Source organism: Vicugna pacos, chromosome 21 (assembly GCF_048564905.1).
Source record: "Vicugna pacos chromosome 21, VicPac4, whole genome shotgun sequence".
NCBI lineage: Eukaryota > Metazoa > Chordata > Mammalia > Artiodactyla > Camelidae > Vicugna > Vicugna pacos.
The window spans coordinates 14,155,397-14,182,445 of NC_133007.1; the positions used below are offsets into that span (position 1 = coordinate 14,155,397).

Consider the following 27,049-nt stretch of genomic DNA (forward strand, 5'->3'; position numbering starts at 1 on the left):
CTCATTTAATCTGTAATAGATTTTGATTAGTGAGGGAAATATGAATGAATATATACCAAATTGTTAATATGTTTTACCATAGGAGGTAATTATACGTGAATGGATGAAAGAGCTAAGACTAGAATGAATGAATGAATGAATGAATAAAATTAAAAAAAAAAGAAAACTGAACTAGAAAATTCTGATCAGGAAAATAATAAAACCAACATATTCTAGAACTTAGGTAATAAAAGATTACATTTCATCCAGGAGCTAACAAGGAGGTGAAAATTGCAACAGAAGTCTATGACAGAGTTTGGCTGTTATTCACTACGAATTTTGGCCCTTGGATGCACTGTTGAGAAACACAGACTTGAAAGCTGGGTCTAACCATAAGCAGAGTGGTTCCTCCACCTGGTGTTCTTTTACAAAATGACAAGGTTGCTTTTACACTGTTAGTATTACCCCAGGAGCAGGAAAATCAAAAGGTGACTAAAGGAACTAAATAAAAAAGAATTTATCTTGCATCTCTGAGTTCCCATCTATTGCACAAGTTACAAATAACTGTAAGTCACCAGGAAAATGGCAGCAATTGCCAACAGCCTTCCATCTAGAACAGGAGGCTTAAGGAAAAAGGATGATCAGTTTTACGGCTCATTAGAGGGAGATCCTTATCTTGGTGGCTTTGATAGATTTTGTGGGGTTGTGGTGCTAAGACAGTCTTTTGGTGCTGTTCCATTTCCCAGAGTCTCAGCTGGAATTAAGCTGAAGTTGGAACATATTTGAAGACATACTAACTGAAAACTTGGGAAAAGAAACAGGCATCCAAGTCCAGGAGGTACAGAGAGTCCCACAGAGGATGAACCCCAAAAGAACACATCAAGACACATTCTATAATTAAAATGACAAAACTTAGAGAAGGAGAAAGGAGCAGAGAGAGCCAGAGATCATGGAGGAGGTTACTGTTGTAGGTTGAAAGACTTTGAAGAACATGTAAATATCACAGAATATCAGATCTTTTACAAAACCCTCAACATTTGTGTAAGGTCCACTATACTTGTTGATATATCTGTCCTTTAAGGATGGAAAGGAAGAGGGGTTATGATTTTGTTGGGTTTCTTTGTTTTGTGGAAATCTAGGTAGGTATATAAGTTTCTTATTGCTGCTTTAACAAATTACCACAAATTAGTGGCTTAAAACAGTACCAATTTATCATCTGATAGTTTTGGAGTTTAGGTGTCCAAGATGGGTTTCACTGGGCTGAAACCAAGGTGCTGGCAGGACTGTGCTCACTCTGCAGCCACTAGGGGAAAACCCATTTCCTTGCCTTTTCAGGCATCTAGAGTTGTATTCCATGCATTCCTTGGCTCAAGTTTCCCATCTCCATCTTCAAAGCTAGCATCATTGAACCTTTAAAAATATTTCCTCTCTAACTTCCCACTTGCCTCTTATAAAGACCCTTCTGATTACATGGGGCCAGCCCAGATAATCTGGGATCATCTCCCCATCTCAAGATTCTTTATTTAATCGTATCCGTAAAGTTCCTTTTGCCGTGTAAGGTAACAGACTTGCAAATTCTGGACTTAGGAGAAACTGGATATCTTTGGAGAGGTTATTATTCAGCCTACCATACTTGGCATCCTGCTAGTTTAGAGAGTGGGAAAGAAAATTTGCCCTGATTTTGAAAAGTTAGATCTGGGACATCTGGGTAATATGGAATAATATGGGTTTAGGGGTAAATTAAAGTCATCTGTTCTTTCATTATTTCTAATATTAAGTAGTAGTCATAAATACCTGAAAATTTTTATTGAAGCATGAGAGCAACATGTCCTGTTAGCATTTTGCTCATTTGGCAAGTATTCATTGAGCATATATTAGGTGCCAGGCACTATGAATTCCAGAGTACTTAACCAAGTGTAAGATACATTTGCTTTCAGGAAACTTCAATTTTGTGGGGCAGAAAGAGAAGGACCCTAGTATGATTTCACTACAGTCTGATAAACGTAATGACAGATACAAACAGCATTAGGGCAAAACATGGTAGCAACACCCAGCCACTTGATCAAAGGGGACTGGAAATGCCTCTCAGATATATCAGTGAGGGTTCAATTAGAGAAGCAGAAAGAGAGGTTTGACCATAAGCAGTTGTGGGAGCAGATTAAGGAGTTTCTGCAAAGTTGTCATCTTCACATCTGATGCTGGAGTTTGAAGTCTGAAGGGCAGGTGGTTGGGAAGGGAGGGTGGGTGTACAGTGGAGAAGAGGGACAATAACAGGAACCCACAAACTCGAGACTGTGTCAGTCTCTCATTGCCTCTAACACTGATGATGATGATGTGGGCGTCCTGCAGGAGAAGCTGGTGTCCTTTGTCAATAGAATCAAACCCACCTGGCCCAGAAGTCAGAGAATCTGAAGGAGGACCCACTAGAAGGTGGAGCAGCTACTGCCCCATGGCAGCAGGGGAAGCCAGCAGAGAAATGAAAACGTGCATGAACTGCAAGTTGACACAGTCCAAAGCCACAACACCCGAGCTGACAGAGGAAAAGGGGCTTGCATCTAACTACAAGTACTTGCCTGGGTGGTTTATACTAGGGTGGGATACAGGGGTGGAAGGAAGATAAGGTGAGAGGAGTGAGAGGTGAGCCTGGAGCCTGGAGTCAAGTAAGATCACTACAGATCAACAGTTATATATCAACTTTCTTACAAACCGGAAAGTGTTAAACTGGATCCTGATGGCCATGGGAACCACTAACTATGTTGACTATTCAATTTTCATTTCAAAAAGTTTAAAGCCATTAATTAGCACAACACAGTCTTTCGCTTGAGTCTCAGCTCTCTCCATTCTTCTTTCCTTAACTGCCTGTATCCACAAAAGCTCCCCAGCTTCCCCCTACACTCTTTGACTGTCTCAGTATCTCTACCTGAAATAATTTGCCTGCTCTCCTTCTTCTTCCCCTGCAAGTTCCATTTCTTCCTTTGCAAATGCTGCCATAGGCAGCATTAGTCTGAGCAGGATGGAAATAGCCACACTGTGTGTCACTAGACTGTGACCTTCCTGAGGACGGGAACCTTGCTTACATCATCCAAATATTCCCATGTCTAGCACAGAGGAGTCTGGTGCTTAGAAGATGTTTGATAGATGCTTAGTTGTTATATCAAGCTCCAAGAGCCTCTCATCAAACTCTTTGCTTATATTATTGTTCAATTTTATTAGTGGCTTTGATGAAGTAAGGCTTCTGATCACTGTCAGACAAAGAGGCAACAAATTTCTGTATTTGAGTAGAGAATCAAAGAGACAGTAAAGTCTTCTAGCGTCCTTCAGAAAAGCTACAAATAGTCTCAAGTTACTAAGAGGGAAAGGAAAATCATTCCTTTTCTGAGGTGTGCTCCATAGCACTGGCGAACCTCTCATTCTTTACCAGTTCGTCTTCATAATTATCCTCTACATTGGCTTCCTAATCATTCTTGGTTTCTTTAATCCCCATAGGACTGCCTGTCAGGTGCTTGGGCAGATTATAATTATAAAGAGGCTTTAATTTTTTGATGTAGATGAAGTTAAAGAATCTTCGGAAGCTTTGTTTAATATTTGAGGAGGTCAGCGTATGGGCTATTTCCTTAAAAAGTTTGTGTGTTATTCCTGCCAGTTCCCTGATAGTAGGATCGTTATCCCGAAGCACTCGGTCAACAGCTGTAACAGCAGAAAGGCCATTAATTCAAGGCATCTCTCTTATAATCTGAGAAACTAACCCTAAACAGCCTCATCACCTTTCACAGAGCTCCTGTCCTTCACTCCCCAACACCAATTTGTGTTACTTTCACAAATAGCATTCAGGAAGTTTTTATCATCTATCCTCATCAGACCCCATTAAAAGAAAAATGGAAATATTCACTAAGCATTTACTGAGTGCCTACTATGTGCTAAGCACACTGCTAGATAGTATAAACATATATTCATGAAGAGGTTCAATATTGCTCATAAAAGTGAAAAAATTGGAATCAGTCTTAATGTTCATTAATAGAGAAGTGCTTAAAAATCATAAATGTCATAAAATGAAATAGCACATACGTATTAACATGGTGATGTAGACTCATATTTCTTGGCATGAAAAGATGTTTATGACACATGAGTAAGTGAAGAAGTTATAAAACAGTTGATAGTTTTAAAAATAAATAACAGCTTATATTCTCTAAAAATATCTGGGATAATATATAAACCAAAATGCTAATATCATTATATCCAGATGCTTATCTTGTGGGGATTTAATATTCTTTCTTAATAAAAAGAAATAGGGGGAAAAAAAGGACAGATTTAGAAGAGAGAAAGGGGAGAAGGAGCAGAAGGCGGAGGAAGAGAGAAAGGAGAAAAGTATTCTGAGAGACGTGGCGGGAGAAGGATCATGCTTAGCATTTAGCAGACAGTCAATAAATATGTGCTGAGCAAACAAGTGAATGAATGAGAAAATGGAATAGGAAGGAAGATGGTGATGTGTCAATGTAGGTTCGTCAGTTGTAACAAATGTACCACTCTGCTGGGGGATGTTGGTAACAGGGGAGGCTATGCATGTGTAGGAGTATACAGGAGATACACAGGAAGTCTTTGTATCTCCCAGGCAATTTTACTATTAATCTAAGACTGCTTTAAATTATAGTCTATTACCAAAAAAAGAAGGAAGGCAGCCACCTTATTTTCTGCCTTACCTGTTTGTAATTCTGATCCTGTTGGGGAAATGGACAGAGGCTGAGAGAGATGCTGAAGATCCAAACATTTTGATACAATAAACGTTTCACTTTAATTTTCTCTGGTGCAAGTATACATTGCTGTACCCAAAATGTAAGTTCTCTGAGGGAAGGGACTTTGCTTTGTTGTTGGATGCCCTGCAGATAGAGTAGTGCTGTCACATAGTAGATGCTAGAAAAATATTTTTTGGATGGATGAATGAATGAATTCTTAACTCTCTGTAGTTCCTAAGGATTCTAAAATGATAGTTGGGCCTCAAATAATGAGAGGGATAGATGGAGAGACTGAAACAGAGAGAGAGGGAAAGAGAAGGAATAGAAAAGAAAAAAGGATGCCCTTAAACCAGCCCTTCCATTGATTCCCCCTTAACCACCTACCCACAATTACCACCATCCTCCCATCCCTGGCACCACTATGGAACTCGTATATAAATTGAATCACAAATAGTGAGGTTATTTAGGCCTATCCATAAAGATTTCATTAAAACTTCAGCACTTACCCTCAAGCATGACTTCAAGTTCATCTCTGTGCAGTAAATAACCACCCAATTTTGCCAAGTATCCTATGCGCAAAGTAAAACTAAAGTTACCCCAAAATACATTTTGAAAATACATTTTCTGATATTATCTGGCTACCTTCATTGCTTTCTTCAAAGCAAAGCATCTCTGAATTATTCTTGAATCATCGTTTAGTGCTTTCAAATAATTATTATTTAATAAAACTCTTTATTGAGATATATGCATGTGTATAAATGTACACAAATCATAATAGTACTGTTCAACGAATGACTACAAAGTGAATACTTCTAGCTATCACCTAGATTATTAAACAGAATATGACTGTTATCCCAGAAGCTTCCCTCACGCCCTTCCCAATCTCCTTCACCCTTCCGAACATATTCTTCTGCTCAGCATTACATTGTGAAGTTCATCTATGTATTTTTTTTTAACATAGCAATAGTTCATTCATTTCCATTGCTACATGACAGAGGTTGGCAAAGTTTCCCTGAAACACAGCCATGCTTGTTGGCTTATTTGTTTATGGATTTTCTATGGCTGCTTTCACCCCACAACAGCAGAATTGAATAGTTGCGACAGAGACCGTATGATACTCAAAGCCTGAAATATTTACTGTTTGGTTCGTTACAGAAAGTTTGCTGAATGTTTTTATGGGATATTCCATCTTACGACTGCAGCACTTTTTAGCCATTCTGCTAGTGATGGGCCGTGTGTTGTTTCCAGTTTGGGGCTATTATGAATAATGATGTTATGGTGGGCATTCCTACGCATGAATTTTGGTGTGCGTTTGCATGCATTGCTATTTGGTATATAGCTAGGGATGGACTGACTTACTGGTTAATGGATATGCTTATGTTCACCTTTAATCATTACTGTAAGATAGTGTCTGAAGTGGTGGTACCACTTTTCACTCCTACTAGTACTGAATGAGCATTTCCATTGCTCTACATCCTCTCTAACACTTGATATTGTTAGTCTTTTTCCTTTCGGTCATTCTCATGGGTTTGGTGGTAGTATCACATTGTGATTTAACTTTGCTTTTTTGTGATGATTAATAAGAGTTTTGTATATTTACTGGCCACTTGGATATTTCTTTTGTGAAATGTCTGTTCAGGTAAGTCTCTTGCTTGTTTTTATATTTATATTTTCTTATTCATTCTTAGGCATTTTTAATTCTAAATACTAATCTTTTTTAATATTACACTGATTACAAACATCTTCTCCTATCCCAGGGCTAAACTTTTCCATTCATATTGGTTTTTTAATTTTTTTTGGTGTGTGATACATTAATATGCCTTGTTTAATCACAGAAAATTCCAAAACTTGTACTGTTTTTTTTCCCTTGTAGAAAAGCAGGAATGCTTTCCTGGACAGCAGATGAATGAGCAGTAGTTGTAGTCTGTACGTAGGTACAGTTGGAGCACTATGTACTCTGGCTTTTTTTTTTTAGATGAACAGAAGTCTCTAATTTTAATGTAGTCCAATTTATGGTTAGTGAATTTTGGGGTTGTGCTAGGAAACCTTTGCTGTCTCAAGATCATAAAGATATTCTCCTGTGTATACTTCTAGAAGCTTTATTGTTTTGCCTTTAACACTTTTGGATTACAAATCCAGCTGGAATTATATGGCATAAAGTAGGGGTTGAGATTAATTACATGTGTAATTAACCCAGCACCATTAAGAGAAAAAACTGTCCTTTCCCTATTGCTTTGCAGGGTCACTTATATCACTTATATCATAAATTGTGTGGTGGGCAGTGTCTTGATTCCATTCTATCATTGTGTCGCTTCCATACTACCGTAATGTATTAACGTGTCTTGATAGCAAGTAGTATAAGTTCCTCAACTTCGTGGTTCTTCTTCAAATTATCTTGGCTATTTGCAAACCTTTAAATTTTCATGTAAAATTTATAATCAACTTGTCAGATTTTACACACACACACACACACAAACCCTGGTGAAATTTTTTTTTTTTGGTTGCATTGAATATACAGATCAATTTGGGGAGAATTGACATTGTTATAATATTTAATCCTTTAATCCGTAAACACAGTATATCACTCCATTTTCTTAGAATTCTCTCAGTGTTTTCTAGTTTGTGTATCAGTCTTGTACATCTTTCCTTATTTTGGGGAGGTGGGGTGGGAAGGAGGGTGTGAGGCAATTAGGTTTATGTATTTATTTACATTTAGTTTTTAGTGGAGGGACTGGGGATTGAACCCAGGACCCTGTGCATACTAAGCAGGCACTCTACCACTGAGCCATACCCTCCCCCCATCTTTCCTTAGTTTTATTTTCAGGTATTTGATGGCTTCTGGCTCAAGGTATTAGGCATTGAAAAAATTAATTTTCTATTGTTTGTAGAAACCCAATTGGTTCGTATATTGATGTTGTATTTAGAAAACTTCCTAAATGTACTAGTTCCAATAGTTTTTCTGATTTTTCCATTGTTCTAAATATTTAATTATTTATCTGTAAATTTCAAAAGTTTTATTTTTTTTCCCCAAACTTACACATTTTATTTCCTTTTATTACCTTATTTCAGCTTGGGAAAATTCTTGGTTGCTGTCTCTTCAAATGTTTATTTTGTCTCATTCTTTTCCTGCTATACTTATGGAATGGGTATGTTAGACCTTTTAACCATATCTTACATACTTGTGCTTTTTTTTGTATTTTCCATTTTTATCTCTTCAAGCTTTGATCTTGAGGCTGAATATTTTATTTAGACATATCTAATTCTCTTTCTCCCTTTTCAGTTCTTTCTAATCTGCTGCTAATTTCATCCATTGAGTTCTGCATTCCATCTCATTAATCTTTTAAACATATTAGTCATATTTATTTAAAAATTCATATCTGATAACTTCAGTAATTACATATACTAGATTCTGGCTTCAATTGTTTTTTTCCCTTGTAATTTAAAAAAACCTTTCTATATGTCTGATTATTTTTGGTTAGATCTCAGCTATTGTGTATATGATTTTGAGTCTCTGGAAAATTTATCTTTTCCCAGAGAGGATTTATTTTTGCTTTTGGCAGGCAGTTAGGCTAGAAATAGTTCTCCTTAATCCAACCAGGAAGTTCGATATTGAAAGGTTCAATAATTATAAGAGCTGATCTAATTTTAGTTTACTGTGACTCCTAGGGTAGAGATATTAGAGATCCCAGATGAAAACCTGGAAGTATTTACTAGGGTTCATCATTGGCAGTCCGTTCTGAGTTTTATTCCTCCAGCTCAGTGAGACAGCTAAAATTTCTGCATTTTACAGCCTCCCAACTAGCCTTTTTGCATTTAGAATTGGCAAAAGCTAAAAAGGAAAACAATTCCCAAATATCAGGTCTAATTCTTTTGGATTTTCTGTTATTTTGTTCTAGATCACTGCCTTTATAAAAGCTCTTAAATGTTTTCAGATAGATTTAAAAAATCTTTTTGTGGGCATTCCTGTTACCCTCATTCTACAAATGATAAAAGCTAATAGAGATTAAGCAACAAAGGTGAAGGTCACATGGCCAGTGGGTGGGTGTTCATTCTGAAATTTGAATGGAAGCTTATGTACACTCACCAGCATTTCACATTGCCTCTGCTTCAGTCAAAATAGTGACCACAAAATCACAACAATTCATTATTTTCATAACGCAATTTACAGATAGTAAAGCTCAAGATACTCTTATTGATGGGTGGCATATGGGCTTAAAATGTAAGAATAATTCTTGGAAACAAAAACCTGTGTTGTGGGGGGGTATCTTTAATCAGCATACTTTTGCTTAATTTTGTAATTCAATGCAATTCCTTTTAGAATTAGATGGAGGGGCCAAATAAATGAATGAAAATTTCCCATGCTACAGAGTACTGATTTCCTCTATTGTCAAATTACTCCTTTATCTTTAGTTCTCTTACTAAAAAACTCCTGGGTTTTAGTTGGACGTGTGGTTGTCCAGCAGATGACTAGGCTTTTTAAGACTTCTTGTTCTGGTCTAATGATCATTTAGCAGAAGTTATATTTGCTCTTTAGAGAGATGGCTCTTGATATTTTTTCCTTTCCAATCAACTAGATGGAGCAAACATCGTGGACCTAATGTAGAAAACTGATGAGACTGTTAGAGCAACACAAGAGCTGGCCCTAGTCAACTTATAAGTTGGACTGTTACATGAGAGAGAAAGACTACTATCTTGTTTAAGCTGTAGTTATAGTTGGGTCTTCCTTACACTATAGGAACTTACTTCATAAATACAATATTACCACCAAAGGAACAAAATAGGTGGCAAAATTAGGCAAAAACACCCCAAAATTAAATTACTGATAATGGTGTTTCCAAAAGTCACAAACTTTCACACAGAATTTGAGATTCTGAAAAACATGACAGATTAACCAAAATGTCACCGTGGCACACGTGGGTGGGATCTCAGCTGTGTGGAAGAATGCAGCTGGTAGTGGTGGGGAGCTGAGGGACAGGAAGGGCAAGCTCCACCCACGAACGGGGCTGCTGGTCAGTTCCGCTCAACTGCTACCAGGCAGAAATGAGGCTCAGTGTAGCTTTATCTCCTCCCCTCATCAAATAATTAGAAACGTAAATACCTATGAGCAAATTCTTAAATTTTAAATGTTGGAAGTTGTGACATGCTGCTAGCTGTCAATCCAGTATCATCGTCGCCTTCTTTCCCATTAGAAAACAAACAAACAAACAAACAAAAAAACACAACACATTTCCAAGCATCTCTTGCAACTGATGGTGGCACTGTGACTGTTCTAGTCATTGGCAGTGTAAGATAAATCACTGGTTGGGACTTTGAGTAAAGCTTTGTAAGGTTGACCCAGTGACACCTTTTGCCCTTTACTTTGTTTCTTTCTTGGTGTAACCCTGCTAAAATGCTGAAGGTAAAAAGAAAACACAAGGATAAAAAGCCACATGCTAGGGATGATGGTATTATAAAACCATTGATGCAATAAATACCTATGTAACACACATCATTTCTCATATGTGAATATATCAGAGGATAAATTCTCTTATGAGGAGATTACTGAGTCAAAAAATATGCATTTCACATTTCGATGAATATTGCCAAACTGTTCTTAGAGATTGTAGCAATTTACACTCTGCCCAGTAATGTAAGTGATTGCCTACTTCTTTCAACCTGGACAAAACTGCGTGGTATAAACCTTTTTGTTCTTTGTCAGTTTGATGGATGGAAACACTTTATCAATTCAATTTGCATCACTTTTTGGATGAAGCTGTGAAAATTTTATGCATATGAGCCAAGTAATTCTTTTCATGCACTTTGTCCATTTTTCTAGTGAGTTGTTTGTCTTTTCTTAGGGATTTGTAAGGACTCTTTAGACAGTGAGAATTCATTCACCCTTTATACGTGATAAGTGTCATAAATATTTTCTTCCAATTTGGTTTTTGATTCTTGTTTATAGTGGTTTTGCCTTGCAGAAATGTTTACTTTTTACATAGTTGGTCAATCTTGTCTTTATGATTTTTCTTTTACTTAGATCTTACATACCCCATGATTATACAGCAAATTCTTCCATACTATTTTATCTAATTTTATTATTATAGTTTTATTTTTAGCATTTGAGCCTTTGACCATCTGGAATTTATTTAGTGTTAAGAGTGGAATAGGAATATAATAATTTAAAAAATTCCACATGGCTCACCAGGTGTCCTCAAACCATTTAAGGAATACTCCACATTTTCACCACTGTTAGTTAAAGCCAGTGATTCACTTTAAAATATTGCATGTTCTGGCAGTTATTTCTGAATGATATTTTCTTCCATTTGTCTGTCTGTTCATTCCACATGTTTTTAATTACTGTAGCTAAATTAGTATCTGATAAAGCTAGTCCTATCTCATTCTTTTTTGGTTAGATTTGCCTGAATATTCTTGCATGGTAACTTTTCTACATTAATTTTAAAATTAGCATGTCAATTTTGAAAAAAGGCCCTATTGATATTTTGATTGGTATCTCATTCCATGTATAGACTCACTTAGGAAAGAATTAGAACATTTAAAATTTTGATTTTCTTTTCCAAAATATGGTTTACACCTTTCTACTTAAATTTTCTTTATGTCTCTCAGTAATGTTTGCAAATCTTCATAGAAATATTGCATATATTTTAAAGTTTCTTTATAGGTCTTCCTTCCTTCAGTCTGCATGACTTGCCAACACCTAGAATTACTTTTTTTTTTTTAGAATTACTTTTTGTATAGGGTGTCAGGTAGGAATTTGTGTGTGTGTGTGTGTATTCCCCTTGTTCTAGCATCTTTTACTGGACAGCCCATCATTTCTGATCTGATGTACTCTCCCAGTTCTGATTTCTATATTATGTATCTGTATATGTGTGGATCTGTTTTAGGCTTTCTATTCTGTTTCACATGTCTTGGTTGTCATTCCTTGAGTGAGACAAAGATTATCTAAAATTTGTTAGTTATAATATATCTTCATATCTTGGTCTTTTGCTCTTCCACATACCTTTAGAATCAACTCATCAAGATCTGTGAAATTATCTGTTGTTATTTTTATTATGATTGCATTGAACTTATTGATCAGTATTTCTCAATGGGGGCTTATTGGGGACTCTAGATGGGATAATTTGTGAATAGCACTGTTAGATTATTAGCAAATATTAAGCATACTCCTTTAACATCAAATACTATACCAACCTAGAAGCAAGCTGTCAAGGGAGCTTGGGAGATGTAGACCATAGAGGCAGTTTTTTGAGGGACAGAAAAATGCAAAACAAAAAAAATAGTGAGGAATGGTTTGGGACCTGGAAGTCCTATAGTTAAGTAGATACTCTATGTCCTTGTGCAATAGTTTATCCATTTATTCTTTAGTTGGCTGAAATCCATCCATCAATAATATTTTCAAGAAGGATTCATGATAGTGAACTTATTCTGAATTCTTGTGTTTTGGAAATGTTTTCCTATTATCCTTACAGTTGGATGTAATTTTGATGAGTATAAAATTCTTCAGTCACAATTTTTTTCTACTTAGGATTTTGTAGGCACTGGTCTACTATATTTTAGAGTTGAATACTGAAGTGGAGAAATCTCGTGCCAGGTTTATTTATTTTGTAACTTATATGTGACTTTTTTTTTTTGCCTAAATCCTCAAAGAATTCTTTAACTATGAAGTTCCGTAACTTTATTAGAAGTGTCTTAATTCTCTATAAAATGTTTCTTGAAAAATTATTTACTCTCAGTATATTTAATCAAATTTTTTTTAAGTTCTTAAATTCTGTCTTTGAATACTTTTTTCTACTTGTCATTTTTCTTCTTCAAGGATATTACTTATGCATATTTACACTTCTTTGATCTATCTTTTGTATCTTTCATTGTGCCCTAATTTTTCAAACTGTTTCTTGCTGGTTTACATTTTATTTTGCTAACATTTCTCAGTCCTTTACTCTCTGTCCTTTACTGGGTTATCCATAGTTTGTATTTTCTCTTCTATTGGTTGCAATGTAGTCTTTTTTATAATCGCTATATATTTTTCTTATACTTTTGCCCTATACTTTGAAAGCTTATTTTTTGTGTACTCCCATTATCCCATTATATAGTCCCTGTGCACTTGTATCTTTAGATCTTTTTTTTTTTTTAGATCTTTATTTTAAAAAGTTTTGGATTCACGGATATATTTACCATGATTTTTATCTACTCTGTAGAAACATTTTCTAAAATTTGTTTTTCTTCTTTCTTTCCTCTCTTTCCCCACCTGGAAATACCTCTTTAGAATGATAATACCATTTCCTTTTTTAATTACTTATTTTTTGATCTTGCAGTATTACATACAGAGGAATATTTGTGGAATGTTCCAGTGTAGAATTCAGAGTAGCATGAATTCTTTCTGGTTTGAAATAAAGGTCTTATAATACAAGGGTTTCTGTGTGTGTGTGTGTGTGTGTGTTTCTTTACTCCTCTCTAATCAACACAGATAGTGAGCTCTAGTGCTGATCAGAATTTGATTGGTTTTCTATCTTAATGACAGACTCCTCTGCACAAATGTGATGTGACTCAGTATTTCCTCATTCTTTGTTGCTCCTACTACTCCATGATGCCAAATGGGGTCAAGGGAGGATCCCACCACCAACTTGGGAACTCACTTCCTGCCATTCAAAATAAAGGATTATTAGTTCTGCTCTTCATGGTGAGAATCTAGTGGGAAAAAAACTGTTTGGTCAGGTTTGTCCAAGGTCAAAAACTTGAGCTGTCCTCTTTTAGAATCTTCCTGCACTTCCCTAACGCTACATTTTCTTTTCTAAATTTTATTGGATTTGGTAGCTCTTCCTCTTCTGTTGCAGTTTGTGGCTACAAGTGTTCATGTTTTGTTGCAGATGGGATTTAAAAATATTATTCTTACTCTTTGGGTGGTGATTTTTAAGCAGTGAAAGGGAATAATTAGTAGTGGTTTGTCACCATCTTAAATTTTGGAATTTATCCTGTTGAATGTACTTTGTATGATAATTTAATCACATGGCTACACTCATTGTGTATTATAAAATAGAACTCTATTCTCATCATACATATTAACTTCTGCTAATTATAGATATCATCATGACAAGTGCTGTCCATCAAAACAAGGAACATTTGTAATTTTTTCTTTTTCTTTTCTTTTTTTTTAGTAGAGGTGCCTGGGATTGAACCCAGAACCTTGTGCATGCTAAACATGCACTCTACCACTGAGCAGTACCCAAGTCCCTAATTTTTTCAAGGAAAATTTCCAGCTGCTACCCTATTCTTTATCTTTTAAAACAAATTAGAAAATGAGAATTGAATTTTACTTACCTATTAAAATAACTGATGCTCTCCTCAGATGTGTTCTGGAGCTCCTCAGGTATCCTAAGGTATCAGATATTAAATCTGTAATGTAGTTCCCGTGAGAAATAAGCTGAGAATAAAATGGAAAAAAATACTCTCTCACTTCTTGAAAAAGCACATTTGCTCTCTCCAGAGAGGCTTCTAAAGAAAAGAACTTGGTTGCTTACACCAAATCCAGACCAGTTTAAAACTTGGGGATTTCTATGTGTGAACTTTACTCTTCTGCTTGCAGGTATTATTCAGCTTGTTATATGACACACAAACTTTGTGTTTCCAACCTTTGGGTAACATTCTTCCATCTTCATTTGTCTGTCATTGCAATTCATGCTGGTTTTCAGAGAACTGGCTCATTAGGCCGTGGGAAAATAATTCCAGCTTTTCTTTTGCTGATCTGAAATGCTGTTCCTAGTTTTACACTGCTCAAAGTAGGTGGGTTGGAGGAAGAAAAGATAGATGATCAATGTTGAGGCAGAGAAAGTGGAAAATTTTAATTTTCTCTGGTCTCAAGCCCTAGCTGTGACTGCTCATTTATCATCTCTCTTCACATTCCTTCTCCAAGATCCACTCTTGTGCCCATCACACTTTTCATCACTTTGGATAGCCTTTAAAGTTCTTTCTGTAACTCTTACAGTAGTAAACCCTGGGGAATCACTTACAAGGTTGTTACAGATGTTGAGCACTACCAGCTCAAAACTGTAATATTCGTCATTGAACAAGTATGATGCCGACCATTTTAATTCTGAGGCACAGATTCCTAGTGTATGTTTACATGCCTGTGAAGTAGAAAAAGGACAATAAATACCTGTTCATCCAGTGTTACATAAAACATTATGATTCTCTGCAAAACTGAGAAAAACAAAATCACAAGACTTACTTTAACTACTCTTGCTTCTGTATCTTCCAGAAACAGGATCAGAGGCACCAAGCCTCTGAAAACCACATCATTTAGCATCCATGTGTAATGACTCATGTCCCTGAGTAACTCACCAAAGTGTCGAATGGCCATACTCCTAATGCCTCCATTACTCTGAAATATGCACACAGAAAAGATCCCATTTGAGGATATACACACACACACACACACACACTGTATACTATATATAGTATATATACATACATATGCACTTCATAATATATATATATGTGTATATTATATATATATGTATGTATACATACGTACAATTTTTATCATTTATTTTTAGAAAAGATTCACCTTGGGTCCAAGTAGTCAGCTCTTCTTTTCATTTTAAAATAAGATTTACTTACCCAAATTCAGATTATGTTAAGGAAAATCCCTTGTGAAAAGTGAGTTTCTTAAATTTAGGAAAATAGTTAATATTTAATAACATCCTAAAAATATAACCTGTAAAAATATGTATAACTTAGAAATAATTTCTGTTAAAAAAGAGACTGTCTTCAAATGCTGGAGGCCTTTGCAGAATTGTCAGTGAATACCAATGGGATTTCTTGGCATACCGGCTGGCGTAATTCTAGGTTTCCAAGGGCTCATTTATGCCAAAAGGAAGGTGATTGGATTACAAACACTCTAGAAGAGAAAAACTGCGAGTCAGAGGAAGAGGGTAATTTTAAAAAATATAATATCACCTTCCAGCTTTTAAAAAAGGTTTATGATTTCATTTTGAAAATAATTCTTTACATGGTTATGCCAGCTATTTATTAGCTGTATGAACTTGGCCAAATATTCAGTTAAGTTTCCTTATATGTAAACTGGATAACAGTAATGAAGTTTTTTAGAGAATTATATGAGATCACCCATGTAAATCTTGTAGAATAGTGCCTGGTACATAGTAAATGCTCAATAAACTCTAGCCACTATTATTTTTACTATTATTATCATTATGTCCTTATGAAAATCATTTTTGCCACTAAATTTCTTCTCTCTATAATTAAATAATATTGAGCCTTTCTTCAATGAAACCTGCATAATTAAGAACTTATAAATTTGGGCAAGATAATTTACTGTGAAATAATTTTCTGGTTCACAAACAACTCATCATAGGAATCTTTAAAAATAAATAGATTTCCCATTGCATACCAAAATGTTCTTGTTTATTAAAATACTATATTTCTGTTATCCAACTTTTCTGGAACATGTTTACTATACAAAATGAGAATTTTCAAAATGCATAACTTTCTGATGAAATACTTTTTAATTAAATTTTTATATGATAATAACATATTCATTTGGGGCATTATACATGTCAACTCTAATACCAATAATGTGCCTGCTACTCTATTTTATAGATGAGGAAACTGATGCACTAAGAGACTGAATAATCTGCTCAATATTTTATAGCTAGTAAGCGGCAGAACAGGGATTTGAACCTAGGAATTCCATCCAGATTCAGAGTTAACCAATACATAGACACTAAGCTACATTTCCTCTTTCATCCAAGAACAGAGGCTATTCTTTGATTCTTTTTTCTTATGGGCAGACTTTTCCAGGTTCTCATAGTATAGTTTAAACAAACAAACAAACATAGTGCTTACCTGATGAATATTATCATCTCTGGAAAAGAAATGATGGCTCTGCACAAAATGACTGCCTTCTGTTGACTTATTTTGGGGTATAATATCATTGCCTCAGCTGGGGCTTTCAGTTGAATGATAAAAACTAATGATCTCACATTTCTGTGTAACTCACATGATCCATCAGAGGACAGTAGCTGGAAGCAATTCTGGTACACAGGGAGGAGTAGGTCACCTTGTCCAGTCTGACTAGAAGACTTCGAAGGGTCATGAAGGCCCGAATAACAACAGTCTTGTCTTTGGAAAGGAAGGCATCCACGATGGATAATAATAAGCTGCTGACATTTTCTATCTATGTGTGAAAGAAAGAAAATGATGGGATTTGGGAACTGGAAGGAGACTTGAGGTAGCATTTGGTATGGCCACCTCTGAGTTTGGGCAGCATGCAGTGGTGTGCTGGAGCTGGCTTACAAGAGTCAATTATCAAACTGTCAAAAATCTTGCAACTGATTATTTTTAAAAAGTCACTATTAAAAATTAAATTTTATAAATATAGAAATAAATAAAAACAATGGTAATAAATATTCAAAACTCATCACCATTTCCTTTGCTACATTTTGCTCTTTTATGCCCTTGAGGTTATTTACATGTATTGTATCTGTATGGTAGAAGTATTAGATAATGATGTGCTACTGTGCATCTCTGCCCAAATCTGGGTTTACTGATGTCCCTTTGGTAGCTTGAAATCAGCCATGGTGTAAATACTTACACCAGGGAAATTGGTCTTATTTCCAGACAGCTGATTGTTTAAACATTTACCAGCACACACCACTGGCAGTATAACCTCTAAACTACGTGACTAATCTGTTTGGACATGGAAGCCACTGAGCTGCTGAGCCAAGTCGTGGGTGTCAATTGCAGATCAGAGACAAACAGAATATAAGACAATCAAAACATGAAAAGGAGACACCAAAGAAGAGAAAGAAAGACTCGAAATAAATAAATAAATAAAAGAAATAAATGCTATTTGCCAAAATAATAGCCAGAGGCCACTTGTATCTGGCTGGAAAATTGAGACTTTACCAATAGAGGTATTAAAACCTCAATCCAGATCACTCCCTGCTATTCGCTCTCACTCTCCTAGATAACCTTGACACAGGCCCTTCAGTTGTTATTCATGTTGGTAAGAGCACTGGACATGGCAGTCAATAACTCTGTGTGTACAGTACATACTGTTGACTTGTATGACTTATCTAAAGCAAGTAAACCATGGCTCATTTGATTCTAAATGCAAAATGAGTGCCCAGTGACAGGCTTTAAGCTTTCAGGGACTATGCTTAATAGATATACTAGGATTTATTATTAAATTTATTATTAAATCAGTAATAATTTATGGAACATCTGCAGTATCAGCACTGTACAAGGTACTTTGGAATTTACAAGAGAATTACAAAACATAGGAGTATGCTTTGATTCAGTCTTCCTGGAAGGCTAGAAGTATTCACATGACTCAGTGGGAAATGATATAGGAGATATATATATATATATATATATATATATATAAGCAGACTCAAGTTTAAACTGTATTAGAATCAGCTGGATGACTTTTTTTTTTTACTTTTTGTTTTGGATGGATGACTTTTGAAAACACAGATTAGTGGGCACCACCCCCAGGATTTCTGATTCCCTAGGCCTGTGATAGGGCCTGACAGTTTGCATTTTTAACAAGTTTCCCAAGAGATTCTGATGCTGCTGGCTCAAGAGTCACAGGTAGAGAACCATTAATATAAAATATTATATAAGCAAGTGCTTCTATATATAGTTGCTTATATATATAGTTGGTGTGGCTCTGAAAGGGACGAGGCTGCTAGAGAGCAGAATATTCAGTGAAATTTGACTTCAGCTGATCATTGAAAAATAAGAAAAATGTGATTGGGTGAAGGAGAAAAGTGGTATAAAGGAAGAAGAAGCTTGAGCGACTGCTCTGAGAAAGGAATTAATATGTATGCATGTGTGTATGTTGGAGTGGAAAACAACTTGTGTACGTGTGGTTTAGACTGTAGTAAGAGTACTCAGGTAGGCAATGCTGATAAATTCTGAGTGCAATGAATGATTTTCTGGGAAAAACTTATAAATAAGGTGATAAAGTCAGTAAGTTGATTTAACATAGCCCTTTCATTCAACCCAGTTTTCTTATTGATAAAACAACTGGCTTTGATATTGTTTTAGATATGCAAACACTAAAAAATACCAATGTTTTGTCAGTAAGGATATTGAGCTATGTCAAATCTCAGATTATGACTTTCACGGTGCCTGCAGACACAAATCACACACACGCATACCTCATTGATAACTGGTGCCATGCTGGCGATTTTCTGAAGGCTCAGTTTGCTAACTGCAGGATCAGAGTCATTGACCCAGTTTCTGAAGAGAACCAAAAATTCCTCTGGGAATGGGTCCTTGAAAAAGTTGTTGAGAAGCTAAAAGAAGACAGTTAGGTTCATAGGCAGAGTAATGGCCAAGCATGATTTCTGCTTCAGTCATAAGAATCAAGACATTTTCAGTAAAGCAGGGATACACATCACATTGAAACTAAATACTTAACATGCATTTTTACATGTATTTCTGTGCTCACAGAGTGAAGGAGAAGTATCAGATATAGTAGGAAATACATGCTTTGTTTTATATATATGAGGAAAGAAATTTTCACATATGGAGTTATGGTGAAGTCATCCTGGTTTATGATTTAACTCTAATTTTATGCGAACTAAAATAGCCTGTTTGTGGCCTATCAAGCATGAATTGTACATCTGCTTTAATTTTAAAGAAAAGGGTACACTGACCAGAAGTAAAGAATGTCCGTGTTAAAATTAATGATTAAATGCCTCCCTTCCTGGGACACCAGTGCTGGTCCTCCTTTGATGATAAGACTCCCTTCCCAGGTGCCAAGTCCATACTGACTTGCTGTGCATATGCTGATCTGGTTTTTTTTTTTTTAAACCTTGAAGGAATACATTCCTGACTTGTTTGATATTCTTTATTCTGACAAGATATAAAACTGTGCTGAAAACCATGCTTCTCCAGAGCAGTTCTTCAGAGTTATCTGAGAGGCTGTCTCCTGGGTTATAGTTCTCAGTTGGGCTTGAATAAAACTCTTTTCTATTCCTATTATAGTTTGGTTTGTTTTTCTCTCCATTGTTGGAAACTGAGTGACCTAATTTAAATTACCTCCTTCTCCCAGATTGCAATCAGGTGGGTTAGTTCCTTGACAGTGAATATTTATATACACTGAGGTGACGCCTACTATGGGTGAAGCACTGTACTGGCAGATGGGGACACGGTAGTGAGCAAAACGGTCTTAATTCATGTCCTTGAGGAGATTACAGAGTAGCTGGAGAGAATGATACTGTACACTGACACTATCTACACAATAGTATATATACTACTCTCATGAGAACAGAGTTGCTAGCTGTGATCAGTACTAGGAAGGAAAGCTACAAGGTACCACACGAACATTTAAAGGAGTGCTGAATTTAGATTGTGTAGTGTAGCCTGCATTGAGAATAAAAAGTATACTTAGATTTGGACTTGATGCAGAGCTGTCATTAACTAGATCGAGTATTTGGAGAACACATCTCCAAGGAGCAGAACCTATGGGTAAAGGCCCTGAGTAGATGAAGCAGGGTGTGTCTGAGCACATGGAAGGAGGCCAGAGTGACAGAATGGAAAAATAGACTGGAGGGTGGTGAGGTGGGAGGGCAGGCAGGTGAGGTGGCCCGGGACCTGGTGGCCAAGTTAAGGAGTTTTAGTGTTTAACAGTTAATATGCCAAATGAAGATGCGATTATCATGAGCCTTTTACTCATTGAATAACTAGCAGGCAAAATAGACATATTTAAAAAAATCTCTTAGAAACACAATGAGTTTAATTAAAAAACAATTTCATGGAAGAATTAAAAATATTACTAAGACAGTTCAAGTACAGAGAAAAATGGAGAGCAAGAAAATGAGAGCGAGAGTGAGAGCAAGAGAAAGTGAGAGGGAAGGAGAGAACATACTTTTTTTTTTTTAAATTATAGTCAGTTTACAATATTGTGTTTATTTCTGGGGTACAGCATAGTTCCAAAGCACTTGCACAAAAATTTATTACCAGTTCAAAAAAATCAATAATTTCCCTAAAGCAAAACATTTAAAAACACTTAAAAATGACTCATGGTATATATAATAAAAGAAGACACCAAGAAGAAAATTTAAATGGAAAAAAATGAGAAAGCGTATAAGCACTTGGAAATTTAAGAGAATCCTTGTCCATTTGTGGTGAAATTGTAAACCACAGAGGAAATCAAAATACAATAAAGAGTACAACAAAACAATAAAAATAATAAAAATTTATATAATAAGATAGATACACTATAGTTGGAAGTTAATGTGTAACTTTACTTAAAAAGAAATGTTAAAAATGAACAAATTGATTGTTTCCTGAAATTATGAAAAATAAAATATTGCAAAAAGTGAAATAGTGCTAAAGAAAATTGGGGTGAGGAAATAATAAAGATAATAGTAGAGATTATTGAATTGGGAAACAGAAAAACAGTGAAATTAGTAGATATAATGTCTTGTGCTTAGGGAAGAAAGCGTGTGTCAGTGGTTCTTAACTAAGGATGCATACCAGGATGTTTTGAGGCTCTGATTTCTATATTACTTATGCCTGGGCTTTGTCCCAGTCATGAGGCAAAGTAAATTGGATAACTGAAGTAGATTAGGAATGATAGCAGACAGTTATCAATGTGTTATGGCCAAACAGGATCAAGTTCAATTGTTTTTGAGTGATCACCACACATCAAAATGTGAAGGCATATTTCCCTTTATAATTAGTAACTAACCTAAATTTAGTGCTATGTGAATATTCTGTTCTCCCACAACTTTCACTTAGTGGTTTTAAAATTCATTGGTGTCTTTTTCTTTATTCAGTTATTACTTAGGGACTTGCAAAATGGTGGTTTTCTACTTCCAGCATTCCTTCTGCATTTAGTGGCTGACATCTATCTTTTTGTCTCTGTCTCTCTATCTCTTTTCCAGATCTACAATTTTGAGTACTACCAAGGCCTTGTGCCTTAAAAATTTTTTCCAATATATTATAATTATTTGCAGTTACTATTTCTTTTGATGCTCAAATTTGTCTAGTTGGTAGACCCTTCAAGTTGACTCTCGTGTCCTTTTGAAATAAGTCATCTACCTTTGAGCACTTCTTTGCTTGTGGAAAAATTAGATGTCCCAGGCTCATATTTTCCTTGCCCCCTGAATTCAGCCACTTCTTCAATGAGACAAGATTTCTTTTGGTGAGCAATGGTATGTAGAAACCTTTAGAAATGAGTGCTAGGGTGTACGCACTGCTGTTGGAATATCGTGTCTTCTTGGCCTTTACTTGAGCTAGGAAGTACTATTTTTTCAGTCGTGAGTTCATTTGACAATGTTGGTACAGTCAATTCAAATCTAATATAATAGAGTTTATGTTAATTTTTTATACTTTTATACTTTCTTTTCTTACCTGGAAAACCTTGGCGCCTAATAGCATTACTATATTTACTTATTTGCTTTCTGCTATATAATGTATACCATAGTCTTAAAATTATGATATCAACATATAAGATTAATAAACCTCTTGAGGAAAAATAAATATTTCTTTATAGATTTTTTTGTTCATGCAATTCATCTCACTAAGGATGTACAAGGCACTGTGTGTGTATGTCACTTGATAGTCACAGATTTTTGTGTGAGTGTGTGTGTGTGTGTGTGTGTGTGTGTGTGTGTGAGAGAGAGGGAGAGGGAAAGGTGGTGGGGAGAAACATACAGTTCATTGAGAAAAACACTAAGATCATAACAGGTAGATGGGTAAAGGAGAGATCAAGTTGTTCACATTACAGAACTTTAATTTATAAATAATAATATTTTAAAAATGTTCAACCTCTCTAAAAATTTAAAAAATAAGGACAAATGAAATCACCCACAAGACATCATGTCTGTCTCTCAAATTGGAAAGATTGTCCGTGGTGACGAGAGTGCCTTGGGGTGAGCACACCCACGAGCTGTGTGGGGAGCACTCGTTGGCACTGTCTTCCAGGTATCAGTTTGACATTAAAAATCCTTAGCCTTGAGAAAGTTTATACCCTTTAGTTATTATCTCAGATTCTTAGAACCTCTTACAAGAAAATGATCTAAAATACCAAAGGAAAGAAGATTTAGGCACAAAGATGTAAGCTCTACTGCTGTTTATATTAGAAAACTAGAAGCAACATATTTAAAAAATGACATAGGCATTGGTAATACTACCTTAGGTATCACTGGCTGATGAGACCTAAATAAGGTAAAGTACATAGATTATGTGCTCAAAACAACTGAAGGCCAAGGGACCTCACAGTTGATCCAGAAAGTTGACAATTTCTCATAAGTTCCAGTTAGAGAAGGTGGTGAAAGAATGTGGTCATGTCTGAGCTCTTGGCAGGACAGGCATGCCATCTCCAATAGCAGTAAGCACTACATTCATGAGGATGCAAACAGCTAGGTCTCACTGAACATCATCAGCCACATTCATGATGCTTAATCAAATATTATGTAGTCTGTAAATTCCTTCTAATGTGTCATTTTATTGGAGGGATTAAGTATGTCATATTTAGACCAATTTGAAAGACAGTGCAATAAAAATAATGAGTCACATAATAAAATTAATGAGAGATTCAAATGGATTAAGCAAGTTTGAAAAGTATTGGTGATTTGCTACTGCAATGTTTGGTTAAACTGATTCCTGTATCCTGCAAGCTTTAGAAGTATATAGTATAGTGTATGGGTATGTCTTTTGTAGTTTATTAACAGTTTTGCTATGTTTGACAACATGTCAAACTTTTGAAAATATTTGGCATCATGTCTTAGATCAATACTTGCTTATTATACATTACTTTTATAGAAAAATTAGATTTGACTGAGATGATTTCAATTTATGAAACTTTATACATGCCTTTTTTAAGCAAAAGAACTGCCTCAATTTGCTTGACTCTGGTGTGACATTCCAAGATACGGTGTAATATTCATATACAAAGTAATATAGTTCCACATTTTCATTTTACCCTTTTAGCCCATTCCTTTTTTTCCCCAGTCTGAAGTATCATTTAGATCTCAGGTGTTACCTACTAACTTTAGTCAACTCAGTTACCCTTATATACTGTAATAAGCATGCAGAGATATATAAACTAGTACTACAAAATAACTAGTTTGTGCAAATCCACACCCCTAGAAAACTGCAGAGGCCAACTCCCGTAGCAGTCGAAAGGGACAACTCTCTCTTAATCCAGATCCACCTCCTCCTTACCCCCTCAACTTCACATATCTGTCACTGTCTTAACTCTTGATAATCAATATTCGGAGAAAGAGATAAAGGGTAAGAGTGTTGATTGAAGTTTGTATAAGGAAAAGGAATGAGAACTCCCAATAAAACTCACTTCAGTGAGGAATATTATTATGATGACACTGTCTTCTGACCTTCTAGGACCTTCCACAGAGAGCTTGTAGAGATAGTGCAAGGTCTCTGGAAATTGTGGAAAGTTATATTCACTGAGAGTTCTGTAAAGGAGAAGAAGACACTGAATTAGCAACAACAACAACAAAACCAACCACTTTCTGCATCAGCAAATGCTAATTGTAGAAAAGAGAGAACCATCATCCTCGTATTTTATATGACCCAAATACAAAGAAAGATATTCTTGAATATTCCCGAATCCAAGGTCAACTGCAGCCCCATTGTGAATTCTACATAGACTCTAGGGAATTATATATATTTGGATCACTGATAACATCTCTTTCCTTAACATCACTCCTCTTTCCTGTCTCTTCCCTCTTGTGTCACAGTACAGAATGCCCTCTATTACTGCAAGCTTCCTTTGATGCCTGATCAAAGGGAGAGAAAATAAATACCTTGGCAATCCAAGGTGGCCACACAGGTCACCTTTGTGGTTTTAGGCCAAATCCTTCCTTTGAATGATGTGGTGAAGGAGAGAGTTGGGGGCTGTCCTGGGTTACTCAGGAGAAGCGGTGGTGAGCCCTGATGCACTGAGCCATTCTCTGTAACACACTCGAGCAGGCCAGGCTTACAGTTGTCCTGACAAGCTGGCCTGGATCAGATTGGCAGGACTAGGAAGGAGGGTGTTACAGAGGTTGCATTTAAAGACTCCAGGCTGGTATTCTAAACCAGTACTTCTCAAATTCTAATATGCATACAGATCACCTGGGGATCTTGCTAAAATGCAGATTCTGACTCAGTAGGTCTGAAGCAGGCCATGAGGTTCTGCATGTTTGACTCCCAGGTGATGCTGTTGCTGCTGGTGTGTGGCTCACACTCTGAGTAAGAAGATCCAAATGTACTAAGGTACTGGGGATAGAATGACTTAATCTGCAGGGTGCATATATACTACACTTTTACAAAATAATGTGTTCTTGAAATCTATGTGCAAATAAAATGTCATTTTTAAAAGCACTGAAAACCCAGAAACCACATAGGCTGTACACTGTGAGTCAGTCACTATTTCAAATGGTCTGTTATGTTGTCAAGACCATGTTAATTCTTGATCAGAAAATCTGATTCTTATAATCAGAAGCTTGCTATTCACTAATGAGCTAACTAGAAAAAAAAACTTTCTGGTATGAGAAAAATAAAAGTCCTCTTCTATTACACTTTCCCAAATTTGTCTCATTGAGCACAGGTTTTTATCAGACATCTTTAAAGTGGGAGCACATTGATACTGTCTGATGCCTGCAGAGCAGGAATCAGTTGATGGCAGAGGAAGGAAGAAGCAGACTGACCGCTGGTTCTCTATGTCTGAAGGAGAATTCTGTTCTGTGGAGGGAGTATCACTTGGTATCTCTATCAGTAGGTAGAGGACAGGGCAAGGAAGAACTACCCTGAAGTAAAGACCCCTCAAAATGAGTGACGTAGAAGTCAAGTGGCAATTCAGATCATTAGGGAAGACGTAGAGGTTGGAGTGGATATTATTGTGTTCCCATATAGCTTAGCTGAAGGAAGATGGAGAAGGTGGGAAAGAGACCAAGAACCCGATGCCAAGCCCCTGTTCTTACTTGGCAACAAGGTAGACTCCGTGATGGTGAAACAGCACCTGGGAAAACTGGTTCCAGCAGTTCTTTCTCTGTAGAGCAGTATCGACCTGTTGTAGTCCAGAACAGTTCAGCAGAACTCTCAGGGCATCGCAGGCATAGCTAAGGCCCAAAGAACAGCACAGTCATCACCTGCCACCTGCCACCTGTCAGTGGCCTTTACGTAACTAAATACACGTGACCTGCTTTTTCATTCTATGTTGGGCAGGAGGCTGGTTTTGGGAAAGGGGATGCTTCAAAGGAAAGAGACTACTAAGTGCTCTTCACCTCTCCTGACTGACAGTACAGTACAGTAACGTGAGGTGAAACTGAAGCTGCAGCATGTAAAATCTAGGAACAAGCACAGGGCAGCTTATTAGTTTATTAACTTCCTGAAGCTTATTAGCAAAAGATGTTAAAAGATGTGAAAACTTGCTAAGGGTGCCTGTCGATTCTCTTCCTTGGATGCTTTAAATGAATAGAATACATTCTTATTGACTTGGGATGACTTGGTGTATGTCTGCCTGAAAGACAGAGAGTGGCTTAAATATCTTAGTGGGCCTGGTTGTGTTTTAGAATTCTGCCTGGCCTAGAAATCCACATCAGGCAAGGGCGGACGGCAGACAGTTGGGTCCAGATTTTCCTGGAGAGCAGCTAAGCTAACTGTACTCTCAGGTAAAAGAGAAGAGCTGAACTTTGCCTCATGTGGACAGACTGACTGCATGGTACCACACATTATATCACAACCACGAAACGACTTTACAGTTCACAAAGCACATTTGTGCACATTATTTTATCTTACACATAAATTACCCTGAGAGATCACTATGAGAGTAAATGGCAGAGCTAGAATGTGTCTCGCTTTGGACCTACTGCTCCTCCCTGCTCTCTCTCTGTGTAGTGGCCTCCCTTTAGGGTAGGAATAAACTGTGTTCTGTGAAAGTAGTTCTGTTATACATTACCCACTCACTCAGAGAAGGTCCTGGCTAACTTCTAGGTACTTAGGAAAGTCACTTTTCTGAAGGCATCTACCCTTCAGAGGAGAGAAAACTATAATAATTGAATATACTGCATGTGGGAGTATAAAGATTTCTACATGAACCCAAAAGAGTAGAACAATTTGACAGCTAGAAGAACATTTCTTATTCAGTCTGACATAACCACTACTTTCTCACAAAGGCCTGTCCTCTGTCAACAGTCTCAGGTTGCTGCTGTAAAAGAGTTGAAGCATGAGGGCCATCAAAAGCTGGGGGAAAAACTGGGCCACTGCTTTCTTGTAACAACCAACAGGCAGCAATGTGCACAGGGCCTGGGATGCCTGGAAGGGAAGGAAAAAGGAGTCAAGAATGCAACCATTTCCCTTTAAAC

The 27,049-nt window shown here is 36.4% G+C and overlaps 1 protein-coding gene across 1 annotated transcript in view; it reads right to left on the reverse strand.

Annotated features, from left to right (window-relative positions):
* Positions 1–3,154: 3,154 nt before the first annotated feature.
* MROH9 (maestro heat like repeat family member 9) overlaps positions 3,155–27,049 on the reverse strand; it is a 58,315-nt gene continuing 34,420 nt past the window's right edge. The window contains exons 11-20 of the mRNA XM_072945882.1: positions 26,857–26,999; positions 25,667–25,804; positions 24,037–24,157; positions 18,887–19,024; positions 16,720–16,896; positions 14,929–15,081; positions 14,711–14,827; positions 14,022–14,124; positions 5,216–5,278; positions 3,155–3,666 (exon numbers count right to left, since the gene is read on the reverse strand). Of these exons, the coding sequence (XP_072801983.1) occupies positions 3,434–3,666; positions 5,216–5,278; positions 14,022–14,124; positions 14,711–14,827; positions 14,929–15,081; positions 16,720–16,896; positions 18,887–19,024; positions 24,037–24,157; positions 25,667–25,804; positions 26,857–26,999 (1,386 nt within the window). The 3' untranslated portion in view covers positions 3,155–3,433. The remainder of the gene's footprint in view (positions 3,667–5,215; positions 5,279–14,021; positions 14,125–14,710; positions 14,828–14,928; positions 15,082–16,719; positions 16,897–18,886; positions 19,025–24,036; positions 24,158–25,666; positions 25,805–26,856; positions 27,000–27,049) is intronic.